This window comes from Megalopta genalis, chromosome 6 (genome assembly GCF_051020955.1).
Source record: "Megalopta genalis isolate 19385.01 chromosome 6, iyMegGena1_principal, whole genome shotgun sequence".
Taxonomy (NCBI): Eukaryota; Metazoa; Arthropoda; class Insecta; order Hymenoptera; family Halictidae; genus Megalopta; species Megalopta genalis.
Window position 1 is genome coordinate 12,413,522 of NC_135018.1, and position 15,488 is coordinate 12,429,009.

Below are 15,488 nucleotides of genomic sequence, written 5' to 3' on the forward strand. Positions count from 1 at the left end.
TGCGGCCGGATCTGACAAATGTTCAAACTCGATTATTTCGAAAGTTTCACGACGGTTTCACATTTAAAAAGGACAAGTTTTCTTACCTTAAATATTTAATTTTCCCTACTTACAATTTTTAGTTTGAAATAAACGTGCTTGCTGACGAATACTTGTGGATCTTTTTATTCGTCCAGCTAAGTCTCGTTTTTTAACTTTCTTATCCGAGGCTATGAAGAAAATTTAAAAAATGTCTTTCGTAGTTCTCGGCTACATATTTCTGTGTATGACAATCAGCGGCTTACAGATAACGTTGCGTACAAAAATTAATAATAGTTGAATAATGGATAAAAATATTGGAATAATTGGCTTTTTTCCTCAAAAATATGACCGAGATACTTTCAACCAGGGATTGAAAAGGTTTCGAAAATAATTGTTTCAAACGGTTATATGTATATCGATTCTGACTGAAACAGTTACGAAGAACCGAAAAAAATTTGTAACAGTTATGAGGTATATCGGTTCTGACTTATATCGGCTTCGATTCCGATTCTCGAGAACCGATATCATATCGGTTCTATTATACATTCGGTCATACATTTCAACTGTGCATTTCGGTTATAGACTTTATTTTATTCATATAGACGGATTTTATTCATTTATGGGAAAAATGTATAGGTGAAACATAGAATAGTGATAAAATTGAAAGAAACTAAAAATGTGTGTGTGTGGATAGGTTAATTACAACTTATTAAAATCATTTAAGAAATAAACGAGATTGCACTTGGCTCCTAAGTCTTGCAATCGATGCTTATTTTTGAAAGAAACCAAAGGCCGATAGTCTGGCGTTATTTTGCTTCCGATCAATTTATGGTAGAGTCCATGGGTTCGCGTAGTCTCGTGAGGCTGTAGTTCCTATCGTTGACACATATTTAGAGTCGCAGCTTGTCAATAATACAAAGAACTTCAGAATGCATACTTTGAATTCCCAAAGGAAATATAATGTATTTGTTGCGTGAAGTAGAATTAGAACCGAAATCCATAATCGAGACTCAGAATCAAAAAATGACAATTATAGAACCGATATAATAACGGTTTTGAAGAACCGAAATCGAAACCGATATAAGCCGGAGCCGATATCCCTTATGACAGTTACGGGAACATTTCGGTTTTTCATAACTGTTTCAAGAATCAGAATCGATATTATAATTATTTTCAATCCCTGCTTCCAACACTGGAGTTGGCTGGGACACACAGTACACGCGAAATTCGCCTGAATCAATCTATGCTGCCAATAATTGAATTTGCGCAGCGTACATACGAAGAGACAAAGGAAACAAACCCGGCGTGCTAAATGCTGATGCACAATGAACATCGCTAGTCGACTTTTAATTACCGGCTTAATTGCAATCGTTCGCTTCGCGGCGAGGTACATTCTGAGATTCATGGAATATGATTACACGGGAAAGCGCGTGCAAATGAGATTTCCTCCCCTTAGCTTAGATTGAAAAACACGGAGTGGACACGGGCACACGGGCGCGAGACAGTCGTAAGTGTTATCCCCTGCTTCGTTTAAACGTGAGCCACACAAAGACACTCTAGGGATGAAATTGCACGACGAAGAGCCCTTGACGATTTCCACGTTAATTACATGGCCGCGCGTAAACCGCGGAATATTAACGTTGTTTGCCTCGCTTGTTTTTGCCTCGCTAATCACTGATATGCGAGCTCTTCCGCTCGCAGATATTAAACAGGGTAGGTAAGCGATTTCTTGCCTTGTCCAGATCATTGGAAAAATCTGTAATTCTAATCGGAGCGAACCTCCGCTTGATCGATGTCTGACCATTGCGAGGATTTTCTACTTGCCCAGTCGATAGAGATGCTTCGCGCCGCGGTCATCAGTCATGCTGTTACGCTGGAATCGATTATTGTAACATTGTAACCAAACCTAACGATCGTACCGGTATTATACCGATAAATATTTCGGTATTTTTACCGGTATGGACATCGCATAACGGTATATATTTGGATATGTCAAGGTTATATTCCGTTATATGTGTCCACTGGTCATTTTCCGTTATTAAAACCGATTTTCCAAATAGCGGTTACGTCACGACAATATGGAAATAAATATGCACTGGTATAATACCTGAATCTTAAAATATTTCGATTTTCAGTCTCTGTTTTGAACATCATGTTGCCAAAAACTTGTAATATTATTAACCCTAGAAAGATAACCATATGACAACGTACGTAAAAGATAACCATACGCTTCAGAGGCGCATGCTTTTCTAAGGCGTCAATTTTATACCAACAATGGATATTTATTTAAGTTAATCTAGTCATTTTAAAGGTTTGGCATTATTGTAAAAATAAAATGCATTTATATTATATTTTTTTATATTTTAAGTAATTTTAAACTTAAATCACTAGACCTCTATGAAAAATTAACAAAAATCAACAGTCTTCGCAGGCGCCTCTGCGACGTAGGTTATCTTTCTCGGGTTAATCGATTGTTGATGTTATCGATATTTCTTCAAATACAATTTTCATTAACTGATGGTTGATGTAAAGCCTATGTAGCTATTTTAGCTATTAGAAATCGTTGAATTACGAGCTTTTCCATTGGTAGATGTTCGACATATCTGGTAACTGATTTCTTGGTATGTCATTCCTGTGCTTTTCACTTTCATTCTGACTGATATTACGACCATTATGAGGATCTTCCTGCTAAAACAGTACAGTTGTTTCGGGCTTTGGTCATCATGAATCTAAAAAGAAGCTTATCATGGCTCTTTACTTTCTAGAAATATTTTCAGAAGTCTCTAGTATGATTACTCTGTGTATTTGCAGCTGTACCATTATTTCTATTCTCTTTAAATACACGCAGGAGTCCGGGGGCTTATCGTCGGATATGTGTGTACAGTAACGTGCAAAAGTTTCCGGCGTGATGGATTCTTCACTTTATATTCCGTAAACCGTATCTCAACTATTGTTTATTAATAACTAGTCAGCGGATCTTTATGCAAAATAAAAATTATCTACCTCGATTGCAATAAACAGAAGTCGAATAAAAATGTATTCTCTCTGTTAAACAATTTAGTAAATTGAAAATAATATAAGAATATTTTTAAATGCTTCAACTATTTTCATTGTTCCATATTTCATATACTCATTTTTCTTGCAAATGCATAAAATCCGCTGTCTACTAATAACAAATGCATAAAATATAATAGACAGTATTTACTAACAGTTCTGTGTCTTCAGTCATTTTTTTCTTTAAGATCTACTAATTAGAATTTACATATTACTAATTTATATTTATCACCTAATAACTCGTTTTGCATTACAATTTTAATTATAATGGCAAATTTTAATGTAAGCCTTATCTCTACGCGTTAAGCTTTAAGTAATTAATGTTTGAACTGAAGCAAAGCAAAATTAGATCAAAATATTACTAAATAATAAAATGAAGTAAAGTAAATAATACACTAAAGACCTTACTAGTTTTTAATATTTTATTCTGGCGTATTTAGAAAAAACTGACGTTTATTTAATAATTTTGTATTAGATATTGGTTAAAAATGTTCCGGTGTCATATGTGAAACACAAAGTAAAGAATATGATTCACCGAAAACTTTTGCAAACCATTGTACACGTATAATTCATGGAGGATGTTGAAACATCGGTGTGCTTCGCTTCTAAATTTTTGATATTTCTAGTCGCGTGATCGTATAGAAAAAGCTTAGAAACGTTATCGAACTGCTTTTTCGATGAGTATTCCGGAATTCCATTTCCTCTACGACCGGGCCACTTGTTGAACTCGCATAGTCAGCGATTGAATTCAAATTGCTCGGGAATTATAGGTCGAACCATTGTCGTTAATCGTATAGTGCTCCCCTGTGCACTATAGAAAACATATTGACATCAGTTTAATTTCTTGGAATCCTCAAACTATTTTTCGATCAATTTCGAAAATCTCCTTTATCTTTATATAATAATAATAATTAAAGTAATACTTATCGACAAAATGAAATTGAAAGTATTAACTGTTTTACCATCTTTATTGAAAGAATTAAACTGATTCCAATCAAGCGTTCACTTCGTAACCGTCGGAAATTGATCGAGTTCTTAAATCAAATATTCATTAGTCAAGTATATAAGTGAAGTAATAACAAAGAATTTTTGTAATCAAACAAAGACCAGCGAGAAGCCTGAGTAATTCTTCGCTTCATCCTCAGCAAAAATAAACTTTAAAAAATTTGAAAACTCTGGAAGCTGACTTCTTCTCAGTGCACACAACCAAACTTTAGTTTTTAATTATAACAAGTTTCACGAAGTACAAGTTCAAATAAGTGTTCCATTCTCGTTCATTTTAGATTGATCTCTTCAACAACATCCATTCCAGATGTATGTATACATATAATTTTCAACATTTTTATGAAAAAATTCGAGAGATATACTTTCATATGTACAGAGGCGTCTATCACATGCTATATTTTCTATTCGATAGATTAATTTTCAAAAGTCTTAGTCAAAAATTTCGTACGAAAATGTCTTACAGTGGTGGCAATAAGATTTTTCAAAATTCATTTATATTTTAGATTAAATATTTACTCTTCTATTTGTAATATTTGTATTTTGTAACTATATTATTATTTACAAATATTATTCAAAAAATAATTTTATTAAATGTGTGTCGCGTTAATAAGATAATATATAATTATGAAAACTAAAAATTAGTTTTTAATTGGTTGTTAATTTGTTAAATTGGTGTTAATTTGTTCTTAGTTGCATTGATTGTAAATTAGTTGTTCGTGGTGGTAAATCGATTTTTAAACACGAATATTTAACTGTTGTATTCTATAATTACGTTTTTATTTATAAATGTAGTTAAATGATGAATTTTATTATTTATCCTGCGTTAATAAGACCATGTAATAAAGTTTCATCATATCAGAAAATGTTTTTTGCCACTTTTGGGTGCTTTTTGTTCCACAGTGCACCGGCGAGGTAACGCTTTTCATTCCGAGTGAATGCGTGCATCCGAATTGTTACTGTATCGTGCAAAGGCGAGACAGCGATGTTAGGGAGCGGTTTGCGGTGCGTGCTTCTACACCGCATCGTGGAAAAAAAAATAATAATAATAGCCTGCTTGTGTCTTCCGTTTCGCCGGGAAATTTAGAGGAATTGCGTGTAATTTTCGACGCGGAATATATTTCACCGGCACGTGTAAAAAACGAGAAGAACGAAGGATGAAAGCCATGAACCCCGTTTCCTTCGAATTATGATTTTGCATGAAATGTTACGCCAAAAAGAATAAAAACAACTACGCCTACTCAATTTCCATTATACGACGGCCGCTTGCAGTTTCATAATTTTGAGTTGTTTCATAATTTTTTTCCGTGATTAGAAAAACTTGTTAGTAGACAGTTAATTATTAAATCGAGTTTTCATTAAATTGAAACAACCATATGAGACAAGGTTATGTCAATAAATAATGAAATGAATAAAATGAATAAAATATACGAAACAAGTACGTAAATAAAATTACAGAGAAATTTACAATTTAGCGTGTACGCAGAGTATTTTGTTTCTCCTTGCTGCTTCAAATATTTCCTTATAATTTTGTTAATACAAGAAAATCTAAATAAAATTTTTAGTGATAAGAATGACTTTTATATATTCTCATAAAAAAAAACTGTTCAAATTTTAAAAATAAAAATAGATCAAACCGCCCCTACCTTATTTGAGGTGATTTTTTTATCGAACCTTTTAGAGCACGGTGAAAGAAAAAAAGTAAACCATGCTTTTAACCCTTAACGCTCAAAGGACATTCACGGTACAGGCCAGTAAAGGACATGTATAATAAAAACAATGGAGTAGCGTTAGAAAATTAATTTAGTAATTTTCTGACATTTAGTGCTCTTCTTTGAAATATTTTGATATCGATTTGAACGAATATGTTTATTCATTCAAATTCGTTATGTTTCTGATTTCCTTAACCCCTTAATGCACAATTTAAAAAAAAATCGACCAAAAAAAATCAATTCTTTTTATCTAAGAAAATACATATTTGGACCTTAATTTCAATAAATATGTAAAAAAAATGCAAAAATTACTAAAAATTCAATAAAAATAGTGGATAAATAATTATAGTGAATATTGAATCGCATTGCAGATCGAATTTTGTACCCATCGTACTGTTTTTCAATTAATATAGGTAACATAACATAAGTTGCGACGCCGACCGTATATATACTGGTCTGCACATTTTGGCCGGTTTTGCACGCCCGTGTTAATACGTTTCTGCGCGTTAAGGGGTTAAACTTAAACGATTTGAGCAGTTTCTGCACTATTCCCTCACTCCTGCTGTATTTCCAAGCTTCACATCATAAAGAATGAATATACTAATTTTGAATTCTTTGCTCGGCGACTTCATCCCCGTATAAGAAGTTGAAGCATGGAAACTTATGAAAGATGCACAACGTATCAACAAACTCGGATCAAATTTAATATTGACAATAACGTTGCTACGAAAAACGAAACGAACCATTTCCAGTGTCTAATATTCAATCTGCAACGACAATACTGAATGTATTTAGAGTTTCCACCATTTTGTTAACAACGTAAGCTTGAACGGAGGAATTTATTCGATCGTTTCTTAAGACAGAGTTTTCATAATTTCAACAATTTGAGAATAAAAAATAGCGTTCACTGTGACCAGCGTGATTGGTTTTGTTTGCGTATAGTATATTAATCCAGAGGTCAAATCCGGTTGCGAGGTGTAAAATGTCTAGACTGAACGAGGATCTATTTGCGGATGGATGACCAATAGTGTCTGAGAACCTGTAAGACGTAGTTAAAAGTAACACGTTTTTCTCGCTCAGGGTACGAGACAGGCGGCTAATGGCAATTAAGTGACCATGCCAGAGTACTTCGGCTAATCCGGTTGGCCGAGTCCAGTTATTGTCCTTTTAATCCGACGCTTACACCGTCAGAACTTAACGAGCATTCGTTGCCGGGAACGAGAGAGGGAGGTTATCCGCGGTAAGGACAGGCGGGATCCAAGTCCGCGTTTTAACTGGAACAGAAGCCGTCTATTACTTTATAAACTCGCGCCGCAATGTTGGTCTTGGTGTTGGAAAACACTCGACCAGTGTTTTCATGACTACGGAAACCCGCATTCGCGACTTGCCGAGCTAACCGGTCGCGAAGGCATCGCCGCGACGGTATTATTCGATCCAATTTATAAGCGGTTCGGTTCCGATTAATTTTGCACACTCAAGCAAAAGTTTCTATTATAAAGCGTGCAGTTGTGTGAATTCTCATCGATTCCTTTGACGAGTGGTCGTATAATATTTATCTTCTGTACAGAAATCAATATCGTACCATTTCTTCTTATGAATATGCATTTCTGGTGTTTGGTTACGAATTAATAATCGCAGTTGCGTTGTGTATTTAGCGTTTGTCACAACCATAGGTTTGAAATGATCCTGCGAATGGACGTGTATAATTGTTCCATGGACATGCTGCTTTGGATGAATATTGATAGAGCATTCATGTTGTGATAGCCACGGAACGGATACTGTGTTTCTTTGTTGTTGTGACGGATAATGTAGTTTGCAGTGATGCTGAATGCATACTTGCAGCTTGCTAATATCGATGCTTCATCAAAATAATTTGATCGTCTACTGTATGTATAATATATTTCTTAATAAATCTTATATTTATCCCCCAACTAATAATAATCCTCTTCATAGTCAGGTATAAAAAATTGCAAGAAACAATTTTCGAAAATAATGGTGACTTTCAGATACGTGAAAACCCTCAACGTGTATCATCAAATTATTACAGCCATTTTGTAGTCTCCTTCGCTTAGTACAATTGTTGAATGCAAAATTTCTTAATATTTGAAAAAATAATAAAGACATTCAAAGTTATGAGAGTAATTGTTCCACTCTGTATATTTTCTCAATTTTGGAAAAAGTAAGACATCAAATTTAATAAATAAATCGGCCATATATGTATACTACAAACTGTGTTAGGCACGTGCACATGAAATATCGGATTTTGTTTATCAATTTGTTCATCGATTTTCTTTAGACGTCTTGAAAGAACTTGTAGAAAATGATCCACGTCAAATAAATTTTTATATTAAAAGAAAAACAAGAAACAAAACGATATTTTGTATGCACCAATCTAATAATACAATTTTGTAGTTTTATATTTTGGAAGTGGTTGTTCCTCATATTCCAGACGCGTGCAACGGATACTTACGCGAAGAGGTGGAAAAGCTACCGGAAGAGAACGACCGACAACACAATTTATGAGACTGTCCCTCGATTCCTTCTCTGTCTTCCCTCGAAGCTCTTGAGACAGGGAATTCTCTGACGCGACGATTGAAATCCTTTGGAAATGCCTGGTACCTCTCGATGTCGATAGGTTACCAGTTTTAATCACTGCTGAGGATCCCCTTGGTAACTTCTTTGTTACATACTAATTAAGAAATTATCTTCAAATTGCCGACCAATCACAAAACGACGAAACTTTACCAAAGATCGGTCACAATCAGTGCTATCTCCCAATCTTAATTGAAGTAGAATAAAAGCAAACTGCCCTTTTGACGTATTCATCAACGATCCAGAAAAATTCTATAAGTTGAAGGTTGATCATTCGATGTCAAAGAAATTCGGAGTTATTACTTTTTGACCATTTGAATTCGCAAATTCTAACTAGTATCGTAATGAATATATAATAATTAAAATTTATATATTCGCTGATATGTGCATAAAATTTCTGAAAGTATTCTTTCACGCCTTTGGTAAATACACTGTCAAGAAAATTGATTCTTGAGGTGGGTATTTCTATCGGAGCCGTGCTCTCGGTTTTCTAAAACTGCAACGCAAATGGACGTGCACGAGAGTGTATATGCGCCGATCGAACACCAGATGCAGTGGTCGTGAAAGTTCTAGATCACCTTAGGATCACGACTGTTCGAGGTTCGCGCGTGTTCCAGGTATTTCAAAATCGATCGTACTCGTATTTATGAGAGCATCGCGATTTTATAGCCGACGTTTATGCAACCCCCATGAATCTCCTCGCATGTGCGTTACACCGGAAGACAAGACCGCCCCACGAGGTCGCGTTAAACCGAGCGTGACAAATAAAATATTCGTTTCGCCGACGTTTCTAATTCTCTTTTTCGATCACGCCCCATCCATCTCTCCTCCGTGTACCTCATTACACAGAGAATAAAGAGGTACCAGTAGTCCCTCGATTACTGATTGAATCGACTTGATCGACAATAAGATTGAATATCGAATAGTCTATGAGATCGTACGATAGATTAGAAATTAAACTTTTAGGTTTAATTTTTAAATTTGAACAAATAATTCCGCCATTCAATCGCGCGCGACAACATGTTAATGTTAATAGAATGAACCTTGGACAAAAAGAAGATAAATGTAGCAAGACATTCGATTTACGTAAGATAACCATTAAAGAACACTTACACATATTACTTACGGCTAATCAAGTACGAAGATATAATGCGAATATAACTCCATAACAATTCTTTCGTTTCAAGAAAAATTATTATAAAACTTCACTATAATAGCATTATATTTTCACAGTACGGAAATATGGTGTTCTATAGAATGTATTTAATGATCGCTTTTCATTTTATTTTATTTCATACCGGAAGTATCGCAGATTAAAAGAATTTATTGAATAATTACTTTTAAAACTACGTATACCATCATAATATAATTGAGAACATTTTTTGGAAAGGATTTATCATTCATCGAAATAAACACTTGCAGAAGTTATATAGAAGTCAGATAGAATAATTACTCATTAGAATAAACACTTTCTATCGAATTTTAAATGTAGTAAACTTTTTCTGCTACAGTTCTTGTCTTCGTCTCGATTCAATCGCGCCTTTATTTTAATCGCGCCCTTACGAAGTAATTAACTGCTTCAATCAATAGTTATTTATGTATCACGGTGCATCACAATGATCCCCTATAACAACGCATATGAATAAAGTACTCCATAATTCTACATTCTCGATTTGAATCTGAAATTCGTCTCGGCTTTCGCAAATTTCTATTGCAACAATTTTACTTTTTGGAAAAGTTCTAACGGAAAATAAACATTCTGCGTGCAATGTATGTATTTCAATTTTCCGTTTTGTTCTTGTAATGCCAGAACAAAATAGAACTGACTTTTGCAGGCACTATTCCTAATGGTCGTGAATCGACTTTTTGTTCAGAGATACAGACCTACGAAAATATTTCCCTCCATCCATAAACATTGCTCCAAATTAATTCCAGATGGAGACTCCATTTTTCAATAATTTCACTGTCTGAACCGTTCGCTGTTAAATACAATGTTGCAATAAAAGTTTTTGAAGAAGGAAGAATCATGAGCGACATAAACATCAAAGAATATTCTTTTTAATCAGCGGAACCTGTTACCGCGCCCATCGCCGCAGTTAAATCGCTTTTATCCTCTCCCTAGATATCCCACATTACGACACTTTGGTTCTTCCACTTCGACGCTACCTTTCTTTATCACTAGGACGTAATATTCTCAATATTAAAAAGTAAATTTCATTCGACGCATAGCTTTGCCCACGCATCCCAGAAAGAGCGTGCTGATAAAACGAAGTTGGTTTGATCGAACGACAGCTGTAAAGGGAACGGCAACAAGCGCGAGAGCTCGGTTCACAAAAGAAATCGTAGGTATAAGTGGATCATCATCGCTTCGTAATCTGGAACCTCTCGCGGAAACGGCTCGTAATACTTTTACACCCGACGATGTTCGTCGGCCTGGATTTTATTACAGCTGTAAAGAAGCGCGAGTGTCCGACTGCATTTCGCCCGCTTTTCACCAAACTTCCTCCGACACGCAGCCATCTCCAGAATACTTAATTAACGTTTTCCTCGTCGTTTCTTGCACAATATGCCATCAATGAACCTCAGTGAATTGCAGTCGTGAATGATCGTGTCGTTCTCGCCCGCAGCCCTCGAAACGAGACGCATATAAGTAAATTGTGAGGTTACGGAATATTTCACTGTCCCCTGAAAATTGAATGAGGAGACGCAGTTATTGCGAAATTGCGTAAAATCGTTTTATTCTGTGAATATCTTTTCTGGTGCTCGTGTCTTGTATGTCGTTTCTGAATGCTTACGAGACTAAGGGTAAAGTTGGAGTCCTTGTATCTGTTTCCTTCGGCAAAGATCATTATTTTAATATTGAGCAGGTGAGACGATTTTATTTATATCATTAGTTTCAAGGCTGTTCACACCAGCTTCTTTCTCCGATTTGATTATATGAATAACAAGTGAAAAATTTTTATGATCGAAATATTTATCCCAAACTAGAGCACTGAAAAAAGTCTTTAAGGATGTAGATATGAACAAGAAAAGTTGAGAAACCATGATTCAAATTTATGAATTATTTTATAACTAGTGCCTATACCTGATGGACGTCATATTGTTAGCCTGGCTGGCCTATACTCGATGTTTCTAGTTAAAATGGCGTACATATAACTTGTTACAAGAAAATACTTTTTATGGAATTCGAATTAGTTTGTATTAAATTCAGACTAATATATGTATAAAAAAAAGCATCGAGGCACCGTCATTTGAGTAGAAATTATTCTTTCAACGATGGGATCAAGCATGTATTTGATAGAATTAGGGCTCAATCTTTATTAATTATAAGAAACACAGAATGTTTATTACAAATAATTTATATTTGGCATAATTTTCTAATATGATGTTAACGAATTATTATTATGTGATATTTTTATCTTACCTTTATGTGCAAACAATTGCTCATTGTGTTCAATTCAGAGACCTGCTTTGGGTCTTCTGTTTGAAAAGTCAAAATAGAAGCATCAGTGAGATTAACTTTTTCTATTGGATTTGGCGTAGAATTAGTTTCATGACTACATATTGAGCTTGATATAACTATCATTATTTTTGAAATGCAAAAATACTACAGAACAGAAACTAATATCTTGTTCACAATATGCCCATTCCTCCCTGCGGAAATAGGCGCCCTGATTGGACCAAGATCCACAGGAATTCTACAAGCGATCGAACAGAATGTGGCAACGAGTTCCAATCCGGCAGACAAGTTCGAAAAAATCTTTTCACGATCGTTGAATCATAATTGGACATTTGCATCCCGGTCAGTAGCCATCGTTGGTGGAAAACTTGGCACGCAAGCGCCGGAGAGATTAAAAAGTCCCTTGGCCCGAAGCAAACCGACTTGTTTCTGAAATTTATGCGTCCCACGAAACTCGGGCCGGCAAGTTATAGCTCCGGCCCGATGCGAGCTTCGTCATCTCGCACGTCTTCAAAATATTTTCGCGAGACGAAGAAAGCGCGGATCAAGCCTGGCCGACTTCCGCTCGGACTTCCGAGCTCCCAAAGCCGACAACCGGCCATAACGACTACCGGGGCCGACAGAGACCCAACGATAACGACTTTTTAAGTGGGAAAACTTTTAACGCGCCTTTGGGAGCCTCCCATTCATGTTCACCATATTATGCTTATACACCGGGATCAATAGCTATTCCAGAGTTATCGTCGCTTCATGAGAACTCGGTGTATTGACCGATATTTCATGACCCGGACCTTCTTCGAAATGTTTCGGCTTCTGTATGAAAGTTATGGAACCTTGAAATGCATTCACCCTATTGACACATGCGTATACTCAGTAGAAAAAGATCTGCGAACACGATTTAAAAACAAACAACTTTGTCGAACTTGTGTACCAAACGACTTCAGTTTTGTTGACATGTTAGAAGGCCTACTTTAGCAGACACTGAGCAACAAATTTTTGCAAATGTTACAATCGGTTGGAATGACAACAAAAAATTTTTTAAATGATGTTTTTTAACTTTTTTCTCTGGGCTTGCCTTTCCTCAGAAATGCTACAAATTAAAACGACTTCGAAAATATTGAAAAATTTTGTTCAGCGAATCTACCGAATCTACCTGAACCTGACTGAAAAATGCAATGATTACTCTTCAACTTCATATACTTACGATGTGTTGCTGTTGCTTAGTGAGCTTTGAATGACATTTTACTATCACCTTTACAGCAATAAAAGATACACGAGAACTTTATACGACCAAATTTGCTCATCATTTCTCTTGCATAAAAAAGTGTCCCACGAAGTGGGAGATCATTCGAATCTATGGTCGATTCTCTGACGACAAAATTTTTCTAATGTTTTCAGCAACGTTTGAACTTGTAGTATTTTCGAGAAGAAACTTCAGTCTTTACAAAACCATGAATTATTATCTTCAAACCCGTAGAAAAGTTCCTATAATAATAGAAACAGAGCACTCACTTGATCGTGTCTCTTTTCAGGTGGAAATAAAGGGCATTTCCGGACCAATCGAATTCAAAGAAGGACGCAGGATTCAATTCAAGCTGGACCTATTGAAGCTGAAACAACACTCGCTTGTCAAGGTATGCTCATAACCAAAGTAGGGGAGCTCGTTTATTTTTCCCATTCTTAATTATTATTTATCCCATTTCTCTGTTATGCCTCATGTTAACCTAAACACAAAAAAAGAATTATTAATTTCGTTGCTCAGTTTTATAAAGCACGGAAATTCGTGCAATTTTCATTGTAACGATGTCTTACATGTAACGTAGTTCGAAAGGTATGCAGATAAATGGGGACCTAGCTACCTTTAAGAGGTATTTTCACCTTGAAGAACCGAATTACGAGCCAAACAAAGATTTACTTAACACTTCTCTTGAAACCCCCTACAAATCTAGATAGTTTCAAAGTAATCAGAATTTTCGGGTTGCCGATGACACGGTACTTTGGTCATTCGAAATTCGTTCTACAGCCGGATTGACAGCGTCGTCTACGTCGAAGGTAAGACTGAGGAACGTTCAGACATCGAGAGGGTCGTACAATATTTTCTCTTCAGCCTTCGAAGATTGTAAAATGCACACGTACCATAGTACTAGACGCTCTTTAGCTCAAAGTTTTAACTTTGACGTTGACAGCCGCGGTAAATGAAAAATGCCCACTTCCCTTAACACAGAGGATTGCGTAGGTGGGTGAATGGCGTCCAGGCGTCGGCGTAAACGTGACGGACACCGCGGCTTTCTTTGAACCAGGCACCGCGAACGTCACTCTGCTCGTGATCACGATCCTGGTGAGTACCTCTTGAAACTTCTGCTAGTTTGTTGGGAAAAAAACCAAAAAGAACCATCTAATCCGATGAAACGAGTGATACGACGAGCCACGCCGGCAACTGCTGTTCCTCGGCGACCCGTGGCGTCGACGCTCGAGTGGATCGTGAAAATACCAGCTCCGCGTTTTTTTTCCTCGGGCTCGCACGCACGATCAAGCCCGATGCACGGTAGCCTTTAACGATAGTACGTGCGCGAAGACGAACCAACGGCGGGGAAGAATTTAACGAACTCTGGGATATAGTGACGACACGGTATCGGCGCGATTGACGCGATCGGAAATGTTCGCGAGCGAGGGTCGCGTTGAATGTACAATTCGAGCAGTTTCAGGCGCAACGAGACTGGTAATGCCTCAACCACGAGGACGGCCTCTGTCCGAGAGATCGGCACGGAGATTCTCGAGGCCGCAATACCCAGGCATTTGCGATCGCAGCAAGATATTTATAGGTACAGGCGTGCAGTAACAAACAGCGATTGCCACCACGCTGCAGAATCTCGTACTTTATGTCCGGTATCCGTTATACGTAACGCGCCATTCCGGCCGGGAATAGAAGTTAAAGAGGCATAAAACTTCACCGTATTCTACGGGATGACCGACTGCCTCGTGGCATTGTCGACCGAACGAGTCTCCTTTGTCCGCTCTGATAGAGCAACCCGACCCGACGAATCAGTCGTTCCTTGGCTATAGTCAGAAAACCGTATTAACTGGTCGGTCAAGGTCACTCCGACAGCCGTCGACCGTCGTTTCCAATTTCCTCGAGAAATTGGAACGTGTCTGTTACGGTTTCGAAACACGGAACCACGCGATCCTCAATTTCTTTTCTCGAGTTTACGAATTAGGAAAGAGTTCTATTGCTCGGACGGTTCGAAGATCAAATTTTCTACATTTTCTTGTAGCTCGCGAGACTAAAAATATGTTCGAACGATATTTTAACCCTTTGCACCCGAATGTCCCATTTCGGAGAACATAGTAACGATACTAGTAATTATGCTACTTTCAACATTCTTTTTCTTTTTCTATTTGAATAAAGTAATTATTTTCAATGTTATATCACATCTTACATTTTACTTGAAGTGTTACTTACGTAATTATTTACTTCGCGAATATTCGAGCTGCTGGTGTGAATCTGATCTCCGAGTGCAAAGGGTTAATGAAGTGCACAGAACTGTAAGTATAAATTATAAAACATAAAGTACAAAGTATAAAAGGGTTATATAGTTATTTTCGAGTTTACTAGCCAAGGCTAATTATCAAAATCGTATTCGCCGAAC

At 36.6% G+C, this 15,488-nt stretch overlaps 1 protein-coding gene and 1 long non-coding RNA gene across 13 annotated transcripts in view; one reads left to right on the forward strand and one right to left on the reverse strand.

Moving 5' to 3' along the window:
- The window catches only part of LOC117225760 (glutamate receptor ionotropic, kainate 2), a 221,495-nt gene that overhangs the window by 165,412 nt on the left and 40,595 nt on the right, over window positions 1-15,488 (forward strand). For 8 of the 9 annotated variants that reach the window (XM_033479510.2, XM_033479517.2, XM_033479526.2 and 5 more), the window contains exons 9-10: window positions 13,374-13,475; window positions 14,078-14,179. In XM_033479510.2, the coding sequence (XP_033335401.1) occupies window positions 13,374-13,475; window positions 14,078-14,179 (204 nt within the window). The remainder of the gene's footprint in view (window positions 1-13,373; window positions 13,476-14,077; window positions 14,180-15,488) is intronic. The other variant, XM_076523344.1, reaches the window with a different exon arrangement.
- On the reverse strand, window positions 9,652-14,611 carry LOC117225845 (uncharacterized). 4 transcript variants are annotated; one of them, XR_013033785.1, is made up of 4 exons: window positions 13,978-14,611; window positions 13,654-13,899; window positions 11,177-13,565; window positions 9,652-11,066 (listed from the first exon to the last, which is right to left on the reverse strand). It is a non-coding gene; the product is annotated as an uncharacterized LOC117225845 (long non-coding RNA). The 4 variants fall into 4 exon arrangements; XR_004491630.2 differs by having other exon boundaries at window positions 11,177-12,654; window positions 13,354-13,565; window positions 13,654-14,611; XR_013033784.1 differs by having other exon boundaries at window positions 11,177-12,726; window positions 13,354-13,565; window positions 13,654-14,611.